The sequence below is a fragment of the Triplophysa rosa genome, linkage group LG11 (assembly GCF_024868665.1).
Source record: "Triplophysa rosa linkage group LG11, Trosa_1v2, whole genome shotgun sequence".
Classification (NCBI taxonomy): Eukaryota; Metazoa; Chordata; class Actinopteri; order Cypriniformes; family Nemacheilidae; genus Triplophysa; species Triplophysa rosa.
The window spans coordinates 18,913,595-18,930,054 of NC_079900.1; the positions used below are offsets into that span (position 1 = coordinate 18,913,595).

At 39.5% G+C, this 16,460-nt stretch overlaps 1 protein-coding gene across 1 annotated transcript in view; it reads left to right on the plus strand.

The window, feature by feature from the left end:
* Positions 1-16,460, plus strand: part of pde4a (phosphodiesterase 4A, cAMP-specific) — a 51,459-nt gene that overhangs the window by 19,670 nt on the left and 15,329 nt on the right. Inside the window, exons 2-6 of the mRNA XM_057347223.1 lie at positions 13,298-13,483; positions 13,896-13,932; positions 14,070-14,143; positions 14,954-15,003; positions 15,860-15,972. Coding sequence (XP_057203206.1) covers positions 13,298-13,483; positions 13,896-13,932; positions 14,070-14,143; positions 14,954-15,003; positions 15,860-15,972 — 460 coding nt within the window. The remainder of the gene's footprint in view (positions 1-13,297; positions 13,484-13,895; positions 13,933-14,069; positions 14,144-14,953; positions 15,004-15,859; positions 15,973-16,460) is intronic.

Genomic DNA, 16,460 nt, shown 5'->3' on the forward strand with positions numbered 1-16,460 from the left:
AAGTATGTTTTAACATGGATGTTATCCAAATGTTATCTGACCACGCTGTCGTTTTACTTTCACTTTTTCCTCATCTCTTCTTTAATTTCCTTGTCCATAAAACTACACCATTTTTACACGTCTCTTCATTTTTCGTTCGGATAAATAAGTCATTTAATTTTAGTAATTAATTGGTTTAAGACTTATTTGTATTTTGTAATTATTTGCTTATGATTAGAAAGTTGAATTGCGCAAAAAGTGTATCCTTTAAAACCAACTGATTAAAATGATATTGTGAATAATCCCCCTTTTATTATCATGTATTTTGATAAAAATAAAATTTTATTAAAAAAAACATTTAAGCAATATATAATATTGTAAGGGCAAATATACATACAAAACACAAAAATAAACTGTTGAAAATAAGATCAATATTAATGCTTCGTATTTAAATTCTATGAATTAAAACTATGCACAATATAAAACACGGTCAATTTAAGAACAAAGCAAGGTCAATGTTAATGTTACATTAGCTTTACAATAGTTAACAACATGTTTAATTGTACATGAAAGTCGGCTGCGACTGTGCACGGTATTCTGTCCCGTGGGCTCATGGGATATAGAACCATCTCAAGGGTTGGCTCTAGGGGCAGTTGTGGCCTAATGGTTAGAGAGTCGGACTCGTCAGCCGTTTGTTGTCAGGGTTGCTCCGCAAGGTCAAGCAATGTAACCTGAAGATTGATTTTTAAAGTACGTCGCTAAACAATAAAACAAAATCACCTAATTACTGTAAAACATCACTAACCTTCCTATCCGTTTCCTTCAATTAGAATCATCATTTCATTTTCTCTCATTACACCAGTCAGCATTCGTAATGTTTTTCATATCAGTGTGTCTCCTAAATTTTGCGTGACAAATCAATTGTGAAGGTTGCCATATTAGATCAAATCTCATTTATAAATTGTCTTGCACAAAGAAGACAGAGAGCACAAATAGATAGATAGATAGATAGATAGATAGATAGATAGATAGATAGATAGATAGATAGATAGATAGATAGATAGATAGATAGATAGATAGATAGATAGATAGATAGATAGATAGATAGATAGATAGATAGATAGATAGATAGATAGATAGATAGATAGATATAGATAGATAGATAGATAGATGGGTGGTGGTGGTGAAGACTCTACAGTGACACAAAGGTAGCTCTCGATGACTCACTCCCTCCTTTTTTCTTCTCTATCTCTATTTCTCGCTCTCTTTCCAGTCTGGATTAAAATAACAGAGCCCCAGCAGCCCCAGCCTGCAGAGGGGGAGTTATGCTTTCCATCTCAGAGACAGGGTGATACGCTAAAAATACCCCTCCGTGTGTGGGCTGAAGTAGGAGATCAGGGCGGGGGTGCAGCTCTGGAAGCTGGTTTGTACATTACAGATCTGGTGTGAGAAGCATCAGACTATCTGTGCGCTGTCTGAACCCACGGGCTATATGCCTTTACTGGACGTGAGCCGACGACGTCGACGATATCCCCGAGACGCACACCGCGGGGATCAGTGTGTATTAATTGTGTTTCCAGTTCAACAGCGGCGACACTAATGGTGTCTCTTAAGGACTTTTGTTAAAGAGCCAACCGACCACTGTTCTCTTGATCATGGCATTCCTTCCCTCAATAACTTCTTTGTCTCGGTCATTACACCAGGAAATGATGTTCGATTGATGCTATTAACAAATCAATACGTCGTCATTCAGTGAAATGGAGCATCGCGGCACGCCTAATAGGGTTATTTTGGCCAGTGTTAGATGTAAATAGAGCTCAGATCATGGCATTTTCAAATCTACACCGAGAATTAAACACAGATCCGAATGAAAATATTCCTTCTCAGTTTTTTTCTCTCGACTCTTAAAAGTAAATGTCTACAAAATGTTCTTTCTCGAGTTTTATGGTTCTATAAAGAACCTTTAAAAGCTACAGAGGACCTCTGTTTGCATAAAAGGGTTTTTATGGTTACTATACTATATACTATAAAAATGTAAGAAAGGAATCACTGACTCAAAGGTTTATTGGGCAACCGAAAATGAACCCTTTATATAATCTTTATTTTTAAAGGGATAGTTCAAACCCCCCCAAAAAAGTAATCTTTTTTTCTTCCTTATATCATTCAAAACCTGTGTATGACTCTTCTGTTGAATACAAAAGAAGATATTTTGAGAAATGTCTTTTGTATTCAGTCAATGGGGGTCAGTGTTTGTTTGGTCACCAACATTCTTCAAAATATCTCCTTTTGTGCTCTGGAGAAGAAAGAATGTCATATGGGTTTGACATTTTTGGGGTGGATCTCTTCAAGAGTGTAGTTTATCTATTTTAGTAACAACCCTGACTTACTGTATACATGAACTGTTGGCCTGTATACAGAATCCTGGGTCACATCCTTATCCTTTCTCCTCCTCAGTTTCTCCTCTGCCTCTACTGTTTTATAAAAACAAAAAGGCTGCAAGACCCAAAGATCTCAAAGCACAGACCCTGCGCTGCGTGTTGATGAACGCTGATCGTGAGCAACCCTCATTAAAACAAACACTTGTTCAGGGCTCCCCCTGACATTTCAGCTTACTAAAGCATGTTAAAAGATGCCAACGCTGGAAACCAGATTTTTAATAGTTTCCCATTACTCTGCATGGCCCCTGGACACACAGGACCAATTTCCATATAAAAGGTTAGCGGGCCATGGGGCGCTGGAGACGGCGAGTGTAGCGAACACAGAGTCGAGGAGAGCGCGCTGATGGCTGTACTCAGTAGGCATTAGTCAGATTTGAGTATTTGAGGAGAGAGCTGGCACGCTGTTGGCTGCTTGGCTTGGAAAGCGCCAGCATCACTGAGTAATGTTGCTGAACGTTGGTTAGTGTGGCACATCAGGAGGGCAATGGGTGAATTTTGCTGTAATGAGGTAGCAGCCATGCAGGACAGGATTCAGAGGAGAGCGCCGCCGGGCATGTTTATGACATAGTTTCGCCCAAAATCTTTTTTTGTCATTATTTAGTCACTTTTATGTGTTTTCCAAATCTGAAGACGTTGTTTTTTTCTGTATAATACAAACTAATATCATAATTCACTGTACATCCTTATGAGTCGTATGGATCACTTTCATAACTTTTTTAACAGCTGTGGTTGAAAAGGAGCTTAAAGTGATAGTTCACCCAAAAATGAACGTCGGCAACTCAACGTCTTGTCGTTTCAAACCTGTATGACTTTCTTTCTTCCACAAGACACAAAAAGAAGATAATTTGAAGAATGTTGGTAACCGAACAGCTGTACCCGTTCACTTCTATTGTATGGACACAAAACCAATGCAAGTCAATGGATGCCACCGTTGTTAGAATTTTTGTTTTGGGGTGAACCATCCCTTTAACATTTTCTGTACTACATGGAAAACAGATTCCAGCATTCAGGTTTGCAACTACATTTTCATTTATAGCTGTTCCTTTAACATTTCATTTAAAACAGCAATGTTATTTTAGGCGAAGCTTTTGAAAGATCTGGGATATATTTATAGAGAAGACCGAGACGGGGTGCTGCTCGAGTGGGTTGACAGTGCGCTCATAAGTTTGCCTAATATAAACCGATGGGTATCCAGATGTGTATTTGCATGAAAATGGAGAACAACTAACAGCTCGAATGACTGATGCGGCAGGATAAAGACAGGATGACGGCGAAATGACTTTGTGAGTGGCATCCTATCATGTCTCCTCGGGACTCTTACATCGTGTAAGTGTCTCCTTGCGCAAACTGAGGCTTATATGGAATTTGCAAATGCATCCAGCTATATTATAGATAGTAAAAGCAATCTTGTCGAGAAATGATTGTGCGGCCGAGCGCAGATGTAACAGTAGAACTCTCACTGTTGGGACACTTTCAATAGGATGCTTCTGATCCTGTCTCTCAGATAATCTGCTGTAATCCCATCTCTCTCATCCAGCCGGAGAGAGCGGTGTCCGGCAAGACAGGAAGCTCAGCCTGCCACTTTCAGCCTGAGCTGCGTGTACGTGCGGTACCCTGAACCGACTTCCCGCCCTCACCTGCACTCTGGAAACAGGTCATCCACCTGTCGCCGGGGGAATGTGAGGTGTCCTCTCCACGTACCCTTAAATATCTCCGACGAGTCACAGTTCTCCGTAATGCACCGCCAGAGGGATGGAGCGCCACTAAGAAAGCCCCATCACATCATCAGCCGCTGATGAAAGAGCCGGCCATGCGAGAGCATCATATGCCGTCTCCACTGATTTTATGATTGCCCCCCGCTCCCCAACATCTTCTCTGACCCCCTACCCACGTGCAGCAATCAACCAGGTGCTAAATGCCCGGGTGAGGCGCGCCGCTCACAGAGGAAGGGGGGAGGCGGTTGTCGGGGGCGTTGGTGTACGCGCGGCGCTCGAGCAACAAGCATCTGCGCTTGGCAGAGGAGCAAGTGGAGGCAGGAAATAACTGTCACTCTCTATTCAGGCAGCGCGGTGGCGGTTGGGGGTCGGAGGAGGCGTTAATCATTAACTGGAAGGGAGCGAATGAAAGGTTTTTTTTTAATTGCAACTCCCACTTAAAGAATCCACTCCACCGTCCTGATGGATTGCAGCCCTGTGCAGAGGGAGATTGTAGATCAGACACTCCAGGCTCGTGTTTACTGGTAGTAAATAATCAATAAGGAGGTCAGTGGATGGAGTCGGCCTGTAAAGCTTCTCTGCTGCGCCTCGAATACACCAAGTTTTAATTAATTCAATCATCTTCTTGACTCAAACTTCAAAGCCTTTTAGAAGTCTGGGTATTAATGGCACGTAATCACATTTCTTTTCTTTTTACCCTGTAAGTGAGAACGTTCAGAATGAGCAGCCCGAGCACTTTTGTATAGTGGCAGATGGGGAGCATGTGCTGTCGTGTGCATTTGAGGTGGGACATGAGACATTAGTTGTACAGACAGGTTACGATAAAGACAGAACCTTTCGCGAGGGAAAGAAAGTTTCCACTGTCATTTTTTTGCTCATGTGGGGTGACCTTTCGGATTTTTGAGTGTGGAAGTGGATTTTGTGTGTAATAAAAACAAATTTGTATTGTGTTAAGTTCCCTGCTATTTTTTTATATATTATTTATTATAAAGCTTTATATTATAAATGTGTTATTTCTAAAATGATATGTGCCTTAAAATATTGAGTACAATCAATATGACTTTAGAGGTAATTTTATATTGTTTTTAGTACAAACTATTTCTTTGCAAATTATTATTTTATTTAAATAATAAAAACATCTATTTTATCTATGATTTACATTCAATTCAGTTCAGTTCAGTTCAGTTCAGTTCAGTTTAGTTTAGTTTAGTTTAGTGAACTTTTACTTCAAGTCATACAAATAAGTTTCAACATATTTTTATTTATGTTACAGCAACTCACAACTGGCAAGTTTAAATGACTTCATTTAAGGCAGCAAACAGACTGTAAAAACAACTAGTAGGCTCTACTTAATGTTTTGTGTTATTTGTGCAAGTTTTTGCACACAGTTTTTTAAAGTAAATTTGACTTAAAAACACTTTTGTTTACTTTACTTTAAAAAATGTGTGCAAAAAATTAAGTAAATCCTACTAGCTGTTTTTTACAGTGCAGTGTATAGGTAAAATAAAAATGTTGCATGTCTAAGTTTTATATCGTGCTAATCCCAGCTACTCAACCTTTTGCTCCAAACTCATACTCATATGCACCAACAAAAGTAAAAAAATCAACATTTTATTTCGCCTAGGGAAAAAAATATACAAGCCAGCTGGTGCCCCCTCTGAACGCATGACGCCCCTGCTTACAAATGCCATCTCTGAGAAAATGGTGGATGGTAGTTTTAGTGTTCACATTGATTCAGTGAGTCGCATTTTAGTTCAAATCCCCATGACTCAACGCTACTTCTTTTAGAGCATTACACGCTGTATTACTCATAGGACCAGATTTATATTCAATTAATTTCAAAACTGCCACCTCGAAAACCTCGCAATGATGCCTGCGCTCCTGATGTCCTGCACCTTTTACAGGACGATACAGCGTTCATCAAATTACTTTAATTGTGCTGTCACACGCAGGCAGCCTCTCGGACGTTAGAAAGATTTTCTACATTGTGTGAAGCCTTCAGGCGGCACACGTCTGAGCTGTTATGGATTTTAATTTCTCCCCCTGGACTTTTATCATGTAACCGTTTCTTTTATTTTTAGACCTCAGTTGGAGCACCTTTGGACTTCGAACCAGTAATTGTTTTCTTGTGTCTTGGAATCATTGTCAGGTTACAACATTTTTACTGTTATTCCAAGGTCGTTCGGAGAGACGGGGATGATACATAAATGGCCAAATCAATACGCCGTGGTCTGTTTTCAAAAGCACAAGAGGCTCTGACATTAGCGTGTTATCTGTTATAGGAAAGAATCACCCAGCTGGCACAAATCCTTTCCTCTGTGCCCCCTGTGATCATCGTGTCATTGTCCGGAGCGCTGCTCTCCGGGGAATCTGTTATCACCGAATGAAAACGAAAGCACCCAATGGCATATCCTGCTATCACAGCATGCGAGAGAGTGCGTTTTGCGTGTACATTATCTCCAAATGAAAGCTTCATACATTTTTCCACCCTCATTGATTACTGAAGCAAGATAATTGCTTCTTCATTGCGTGCGCGTGTTCAATAACACACTGAAATTGGAAATTTTACTGAGTACACGTGTTTATGGAAATGCTATTTATAAGAACTCTTAAACTGTGAAGATATGATTCTTTTAGTTCTTGGAGCTCAGTTCGAATTTCTGAGAGTTGGCAATGCAACGCTTGACAGTTTTGCACGCACACACACACACAAACGCCCTTTGATTGTGTGTCTATGAGGGCTATAGCGAGTGTGTCTCTCGTGCCTTATAAACAAATGAGAACTCCAATATCCCAGCATGCATTCTGCTTGCTTTTTATTCTAGGCTGAGTCACAGACACAGACACAAATTACAGAGAAGGAGGCAGTGAAAGGAAGAGATGTTTGAGAGACAGGGACTGGTAGAAAGCCAGAGAGGGGAAGAAGGAGACGGATGGAGGGTGAACCAGGAGAAGAGGGGGTTGAAGGGGGAGAGGGGAAAACTGGTTGACAAGGCGTCTCGTTTCTTATTTTCGGTTCTTTTGTGGATGCTCTCTGAGTAGCGGAAATGTCACATGACTACAGGAGGGATTAAAGTAAAGCAGACAGACAAGAAAAGCAGGAGCATTCATGAGCGCCCACACACTCTCTCTCTCTCTCACACACACACACACGCACACACACGCACACACACACAAACTACCTCTAAAGACGTGAATACAGTGCAAGAAAAGCAACACGCTCTGAGGGAAAGGCGCAGTGTTAATGTTGAAAAAATGAGCTTGTTCTTCATGAAAATAGGAAATGAATTTACCGAGAACTGCGTAGTTAAGACCTACTGCTGTACTTTTGATGATAGCATGCTGAAAAACAGCATATGTTGTGTTTTGGATGCTGGTTTCCCCATCAGGCTCGTAGTCTTAATATGTTGTTCCGTGGCTGACCGGCTTCACCAATTAAATTTGGCTGGTAAATCCTATGACTGTGCTGGTCCGCCGGCAGACCACCACAGAACCTGGAACTTCACTCTGATCTTGTCAGTAGCGATTGTTCATTCATTATTCATGAACAGTGAATTAAAAAATTGTGCAATTTACAGGAATAGTTCGTACAAAAATGAAAAAACTGTCATCATTGTCATGTCAAACTTGTATGATTTTTTCTTCCGCAAACCACAAAAAGATATTTGGAAGAATGTTGGTATCTGAACAGCGACAGTACCCATTTACTTCTATTGTATGGACACAAAACCAATGCATGGGTCCCATCGCTGTTTGGTTACCAACATTCTTCAAAATATCTTCTTTTGTGTTCTGCAGAAGAAAGTCACAGGTTTGAAATGACAAGAGGATGAGTAAATGATGACAAAATTGTTAACTATCCCTTAAACATCCATTGTTTGAAATCTGAAAATGGAAAATTGTCCTTTGGTGACATCAGTTTGACAGCTTGGGCGGAACATCCATTTCTAAGTAAAACGCCTACTTTTTTATGCATCCAATCAAATCTCAGTGAAAAAAACACAAGCCACACCCTCTATTTTTCTCATTCGATATTCTGTTTCATTTTGAAATACGCCAAAATACTTAACTCGGTCGTGACTTGCGGTTCACAGTGACTTTAAGGTCACCAACACCCTTTCATGTTGCAGTTGTTGCCAGAAACATAAAACGTTTCTGAAGAAACCGTGTGTGCTCCAGGCGCCGAGGGCATGTAAATATTTAGATAGGCCATGAGTCACCCCCCTTGCTCTTTCTTTCCTCCTTCATCTTTTTGCTCTCTTCTCTCTCGTTTTCAAGTACTCAAGCACTTCATCTTCTTCAGAGCTCTGATCTGTGGCTCACGTTGCATGCTCTTCCTTTTGCTGCAAGAGGAACTCTGTTAGCTGTGAGATAAGGAGCCAGAGAAAAGAAAAGAATAAAGTGCAAGCAGAGTATGTGTTAAAGGGATGGGAAACATCCTAAAGGACTAGCGGAGATGGAAAGCAGACTGATAGACTGTAAGGAGAGAGAGATGGAGAGGGAGAGAGGCGCAGGTCGAGTGCCAGGGGCTGTGTTTGTCCTGAGGGGGCCGTAGAGAGGACAGACAGGGGCTGTTTACTGTGGAATCACATCACTCAACATCTCCAGAGAGAGGAGACAGCAGATGCCGGAGAGAGAGATGGCTCAGGGACGTTTCAAGTGCTACAGCGCTCTATGGCCTGTGCGATAAAGAAGCCCTACATAACCGACATAAAGACAGATTTGATCCTAGCTGGGACTGTGCTCGGGCGGAGTACAGATTAGGTCTTGAAACTTTTTTCAACACAAGTTCTACCTTTAGAAATGTCAGGAGGTCAAACTATCAGAGTCTTACTATACGCAAACTACGCAAGTTGCGTAGGGCCCCTGCACCACCAGGGGGCCCCCTTGAGCACCGAATAAAAAACACTATAATGTAAACAAGATGCTATTTTTCTAACTTTTTATAAGAAGCAAACGAACAAGAAGGCATGTGTTTCAAAGTCTTATTTATAGTTTTGCCAAATGATTTGATGTTGGACGTTCTATAATCGTGAATCGTCTCCAAAGTTACATACACATTATTATACACGTTTCTTACTTCAATAGCATTTAAAGGGAATGACTGTTCAGTGTGTGTCAGCTATAATGCACACCTTTTAGATGTTTGATATTATTACAATAAATTGTTAAATCACATGTAAATATTGTTATTTCACTACTGTATGGGTTCATACACAAAATATACCATTATTTAAAGCCCAATAGCATTTACAGGGAATGACTTACAGTCACAAAACTGTACAGTGTTCATGTGAGTCTCAGCTTTAATGAACATCCCTGCAATCCACTGTATTTCGTTTGCCCATGATACTATGTAATATTTGTGTTATCACATTCAGATAATTATTGATGCTTAGCTTTCTTGAGTAAACTACATTTATCATGCTTTATTTTTGTTAATCACATATTTGGTTAGTAAAAAACACACCGCATTTGGGTGTTAAAGGTTGTTTTTTTACAGCTAGATGGTTCCAGAGCCATGTGTTACTTAAAGTAAAGTATTATTTACATGTGAATCAAAATGTGAATTTAAGTTTATACTTCGTTGTTCTTACTGTCAGTTTAATGTTTTTTGTCTTTCAGTTTTAATTCATTTAAGTGTGTTCATTTATGTATTATTTTTATTTCTTACAGTTTACAGTTATGCTTATCTAATTTTAATCACCATGACCACGGCCCCTCACAAAGGTTTGCATAGAGCCCCCAGACGTCTAGGATCGGCACTGCAAACTACATACTATAATATTTCATTTCCTATACCTTTTCTTGTATAGATTATTTGTAACCCTGTTGCATGATGTTGGGGAATTTCTGAATGGGTGGCAGTGTTGCAAGTAACAGGGTTGATTTTTTTTTACATTTTTCAATATCTACATTCTCCTAATACATTTTCTAGAAATGTAAAAATCAATGTTTTTTAATCCAACTTTTGATACTTTTGCCACAAAATGATAAAACAGTGTCCATAAAATTATTGACCTCAATATTTATCATATTATAAAAGAAAATTTGAGTACTGTATCTCAATATATGAAGCTAGAGCATCATATATCATTAACATAAATAAAAACACATTATCTTTAAAAATGTCAGGAGGTCAAACTACATTTAATATTTGGGGTATTTTATGTCTCATGGGAATTTGTGACATTGTCGCAAACTGTAATCTATTAATTCGTGTTCACACTGACACGAATTTCCCCCTTTTTTCGTGTCACCCATCACGACTTTCAATCTAAAGTATTTTATTATACGATATCTTTCATATGTATAAATATATATCAGCGCAATCTGATGGGAATTCATACCTATTTTTCAAGTTGGCTCATTCGTGTGAATTCCTGACTTTTTGTGAATTGACTTTTCCCCTGTGACGTTAGGTTTAGGGGCGGGGTTAGGGTAACCATTTATTGTTGCTTTTCCAACTCATGAAACTCGCGTTTTTAGCTAAATTTGCCTTTGCGGCTGTGATTATATGGTTTGGTTTGGGGTGAGGTGTTGGATAGCCACATCCTAAAATATGTATGACTTTTGATATCAGGTTATAAATATATAAATGTTAATACACAAGCAGTCTGTGTATTGAAAGTCATGCTGACTGACACAAAAAAATGGGAAGGGAAATTCATGTCCATGAACACGAAATAATAGATTCCATATTTCGTATCTATGCAACGAACTGCCTTGAGACTGGGTTGTATTTTCTATACATTTTCTATACATTTTGTAACCCTTTTACATGATATTTTGGAAATTTCTGAATGGCTGGCAGTGTTGCAAGTAACAGGGTTGAAAATGTATCTTTTTACTAGGGGCTATCCAGTTATGATTATAAATTATTTAAATTTCAAAAAATTTCTAATAGATTTTCTAAAAATTTTAGATAAATATGACTTTGCTTGTCAAAACTAAAGTAATTTTTGCACGAAATATTTAAACATGGTGTCCGTGAAATTATTGACTTCAGTATTTATCATATTGAAAATGAAAATTTGACATCAGTAAACACAGGTTACCTATTTTTATAATTTTAATAGCTATTTCTGCTTTGATACTCCTAATCACATAATTAGATTTTGAGATTTTAGCCTGGATTTCACAGACAGGGTCACAAATAATAGTTTGGAATTTTGGTAGCAACAATTTGGGTAACAGGGCTGAAGTCGAGCTTGACAAATGCAGTCAACCCTACCATTTATTAAAATGCAAATTTGGTTAATTTCATTCATTCATTTCATGTGTTTGAATCTAGCCACTTACATTTTCACTGCAGGTTGATTTAACAGTTATCAAATATATGTAATAGCTCTCACGATGAATCGTGATCTCACTCAGCAGCAGCACAGAGACAGGAGCTCTCTATACCCAGAGGCTAAAACTACTGTGGGTTCTGCAGTTAGGGGCATGAGACGAGCTGAAATGCCTCATGCGCTGCGTGTGGGAAGAGGGGTTTTAGTATTTTGTCTGCGAGAGCGAGAGAGTGAGGGGGAGGACGAGTGACTGACAGCGAAAGAGAGAGACTGAAGTCTTGGCAGGCGCCTTGTTCTGACGCTTCGCTCTGAAGTGTAGGCTTTGGTTTGAGGTTTCGCTGGTGCAGCGTACCCATAATTCCTAGGATGACTCAGAGAAGGCTGGAACCAGAGCTGAGGCTGTGGGAACTTTGCGACATCCCTGTCAATATGCTCATGAGCCCAGCAACACCCGACCACACCCGCAGCTCCACGGGCAGCCGCTTTGTCAGATGATGTGCATTCTCACTTGATTTTGACCTCTGGTCACAAGATTGTTAATGGGTGTGTATCTGACAAAGATTATCTGTGCACTTTACACCCCTTACTGCTTGTCTTCAGTCCTTTATTACACAATCTGTCAGTCAGATTTGGTGGCATTATGTATCTTGTTTATTACCGCCGGGTGGCCTGCAATCGGCTTCATGCTCACTTTCAGCTCTGCGGTCATTAGGCTCTCCGGATGACTAGTCTTCATTCATTATCACAGAGCCGTGATAACTAAACAAATACAGTATGTATTATAACCCCAGATGGGGTCACACACTGTATCTGGTACTTTTCCACTAGTCACATGTTTAATGCCAAAACTGTATGGACTAGCCCTTCCACACATGTCAGTGTTCAGTGTTAAGCTTAAAGGAATAGTCCTAAATTACAAATAAAAGATAAATATTTTTTTGAAGAGTCTTTGTCTTAATGTAGATGGGAATCAAACTTTGAAAACATAAAATATGTTCATGATGTTTTACATTATGCTATTAAAAGCATATAATACACTGTAAAGGCAACTGCAGTTTTACAGAATTTTATTGTTTTTTTCCACAGGCTTTTCACTTATGATGTAAAAAATTATAAAAAATGTACAGAGTTTTTTTCACTTATTTTTCAAATTACATGAAAAACATGTAATTTTACGTGAGACTTTTATTTTACGGTATTTTACTGGCGCCCCAGCTGCCGGAAAAACATTTTTATGGGATTTTTTTAAATACGGTAAAAGGTCATCAAACTAAAGAAAAAGACTGCAAATTTATATGAAAAACATGTACATTTATGTCAAAAAGTGTTCATTAAGTGTTGTTCACTGGCGCCCCAGCTGTCGGAAAATTACTGTTTTTTATGGGACAGTGTAGCTTAACTGTATGTGAGGAATAGAGAGATATTTCGACTATTTTCATAGTGTTTTCACAGTTTTTAGTTTGTCCTTTTCTGAGATTGCAAGATGTCCATGTATGAAAGAGATTTTGCAAAATCTACTTTTATGTTTGAGAGAAAAATAGGTGAGCAATGACATAATTAAAATTTTTAAGCGAACCATTCCTTTAAACCACAATGCGCCCATAGAATCTAATTTGTGAAGTGGCGGCTGAGGATTCTTCTGTGATTAGACTGGTTGATTTTTTTGTGTCTGTTCAGGGTGACACAGTGTTCATCATCTCTTCAGTCATTCAGAGAACATTTCTCTCTATCTACTAAGAGGCAATCACGATTGTTTGTGTTGCACATGCTTGTGCTGTGCAGGCCAAAGACCGGAAATCGAATTTAATCTGTGTTCAACTAAATGACAAGGCATGCATTTTTACTTTCTCTCTCTCTTCCTCTCTCTCCGCAGCTATGATGGGGAGAATGGGCCCTCTCCTGGCCGCAGCCCTATGGATTCGCAGGCGAGTCCGGGGCTGGTGGTCCATCCCTCATTTCCTCAGAGCCAGAGGAGGGAATCTTTCCTGTACCGTTCCGACTCTGACTACGACATGTCCCCCAAGACCATGTCCCGAAATTCCTCAGTCAACAGCGAGGGGTAAGCCATCTCCCTCACTCCCCTTTACTGTTTACTGTCTTAACTCTTCACTTCTTAAAAGCCTTAAAGGACGTTCTTTTATCCCAAAATCACCGTGCAGCATTAAGCACATCAACTAAATCCCTCTTTACGCCTCTCAATATAATACTGTTACACTCTCAGAAACCCAGCAGTGACCGCCGCCACTGTCGCCCCTGGATTATGGCTATAAAAATGGACAGGTTTTGATGTTGTGCTGAATCTATTTCCTCACACCTTTACAGCTGATTTATTGCCTCACCTCAGCGTTGTCAAAGTGTGTTTCTTATCATTTTCCGAAATGAAGTAGCCAAATAAAGTCAATTTTACCAAAGTAATATGTTTTTTTTACTTTCTATGTATTGCAAGTGCTCTTTTTATCTTTCTTCTGCAGTCATGCTGAAGATCTCATAGTCACCCCCTTTGCTCAGGTAAGACCCTCTGTTGTGACTGGCAAACAGTATATAATGAGTGCTAATTGCTTGTCATGACTTGCAGAGGTGGAGTTGACTGGTGTCCTGCTGTTCACCTGCTCGCTCTTTCTCTCTCTTCCTCCTCCTACACCCAGGTGTTGGCTAGTCTACGAACTGTCAGAAGCAACTTCACCATTCTCGCCAATGTCACGACTCCCACAACAAACAAGTCAGTTCACTTCCTCCAGCTTCAGTGCAACTGTTTCTTTTTCTACGGTGCTCTTACAGCAGCGTGTCTTTTTCTGTAATGTTTTTGCATTTACAAGTGAAAGTATGTTGTGTTAAATAAGTAAAAAGGATGAATAAAAATCATGTAATTTGACACACATTTTTTCAATGACGTTGGGGACTCTTGTTAATGTTTCAATTAGGACTCCACCTCTACATTTAATGTTAATTTAATGTTATTTACGCAATAAATAAATTTGTATTATTTTGTGAAGTAAATTAATGAACGCTTTCACACATAGACGTCACTAATGAGTGACGTATAGCGCTCTTCATACAAAACAAGCGGAACAATCAAACAAGCTGAAAATCTCTATGAAAATGTACACAAACACAAAAAAACTTCTGGCTGAGGTTGTCAGAAGTTCACGCGTGACTAAATTAAAGTGATATTTCACCCAAAATTGAAAATTCTGTCATCATTTACTCCCCCACTTGTCTTTTCAAACTTGTATGATCTTCTGCAGAACATTCTTCAAAATATCTTCTTTCATACAGGTTTGAAATGACAAGAGGGTAAGTAAATGATGACAGAATTAGCATTTTTGGGTGAACTCTCTGTATCGTTCTCTCAGAAAGCCCCCCCCCCCCCCCCATCACATCCACAATCACTCTACAATGTAACATACTATTAAAATACATGCATATTTATCTTACGTCACTAGGATTTATTCATGTGAACATCCGCATTCACGCCAGAAGAGGGCGACCTCCACCACGTCTTCTGATGCAATTCTCTTTTTGTCCACAGGAGGTCACCAGTGACAAGCCAACCCACCGTTCCCCCAGCAACCCTCTCAGGTATGTTTACCGTAGGCTACTGTGACTTAGTCATTGGTGAGCTCGCCATCTCCCACACAGCGTCTCCCACATTTGTGCACACGCTTCCTGTTGTAGGCACTGTTGCCAGTGAAATGCATTTTAGCATCAGAAATAGTGGAGCCATATGGACTGTGGGGACGGAATGCTTTCTAGATTCCTTAAGCAGCCAAAAATGCCACTTGGCAGCTAGAAAAGTGAGCTCTGAAGCATATCAACTGAAAAATGGTTCAACCTGCTTCATGATCAAATAAAGCTGATGTATTAGTCTTGAAAAATGTTTATAATACAGGCCTATAGTTAGAAAGAATGTTGTCATTGCTCATATAATGTTCACACACTAAACCAGCCTGCTCACACGCTTCAAAGATCTATAGATACTGGACCATATGTTTCCAGATCGTTTGCTCTCGCATCCAGATGTTCTCACCTCTTGCATGATTTATATTGAATTTCTCAGTTGCAATGTCACTATCAGATCTCCGTATGTTACTTGAAATAGACCCATCGGTGTCACACTTCATAAATGTGACCGTCTCAATCTTAGCTCATGCGTCATTTTATTATTTTTGGGTTAAGAAAATATAATTATTCAGTCTTGGAATGGGAAAAAAATCCATTATGCATGAGGCATTTGATCTCTCCATATGAAGCTCTTGAAATATTCATGCTTGGAAGTTTCTCTGTCAAGACATCACTCAGGCAGTTGCTTGTGTCCTCCTGCCAGTGAAGCACAACCCCACTGTTCACAATGAAAGTTCACACTGCGCCTCACAGTGAGTGTTAGATCAGCTGTATGTGATGAGGTGCTGATGGCTGTGTCTCTTGTCCCGTGTAGAGGAGACATACCAGCAGCTGGCCCGGGAGACTCTGGAGGAACTCGACTGGTGTTTGGACCAGCTGGAGACCATTCAGACCCACCGCTCTGTTAGCGAGATGGCCTCCAACAAGGTGTTTCATAAATCACTTACGCATCTGTGCTGCCTGCTTCTTTCCTATAGGAGTTTTCACTCTCTCTGGTCCTGTTTGCACCTGATATTAACCCATTTCGGACCAACACTTCTTCAGCAGTTTACACAATTGTGTAACACAAAAAATCACTTTACAGGTTGCTCACTGAAGAATAAGACCCAAAAGAAAACGGCAAACAATGTATTAGCTTAAATATTTAATTAAACGTTTATTTAATAGGCGTTTGTGGGGGGAAAGATAGTAAACCTAGAACAAAGATTTATACTTGCCATAAATTTGATCAATGTACTGTAACAACACTTTAAATTTCAGTTCAGATTTATTTCGGTACCGCTTTTCACCATATTGCATTGTCACACAGCAGCTTTACAGTAAAGACACATTAATACAAATAGTAGCAACAAAAGTAAAAAACAAAAAGTTATGAAATATATAATATATAGAATTCATGCTATTATATATATATA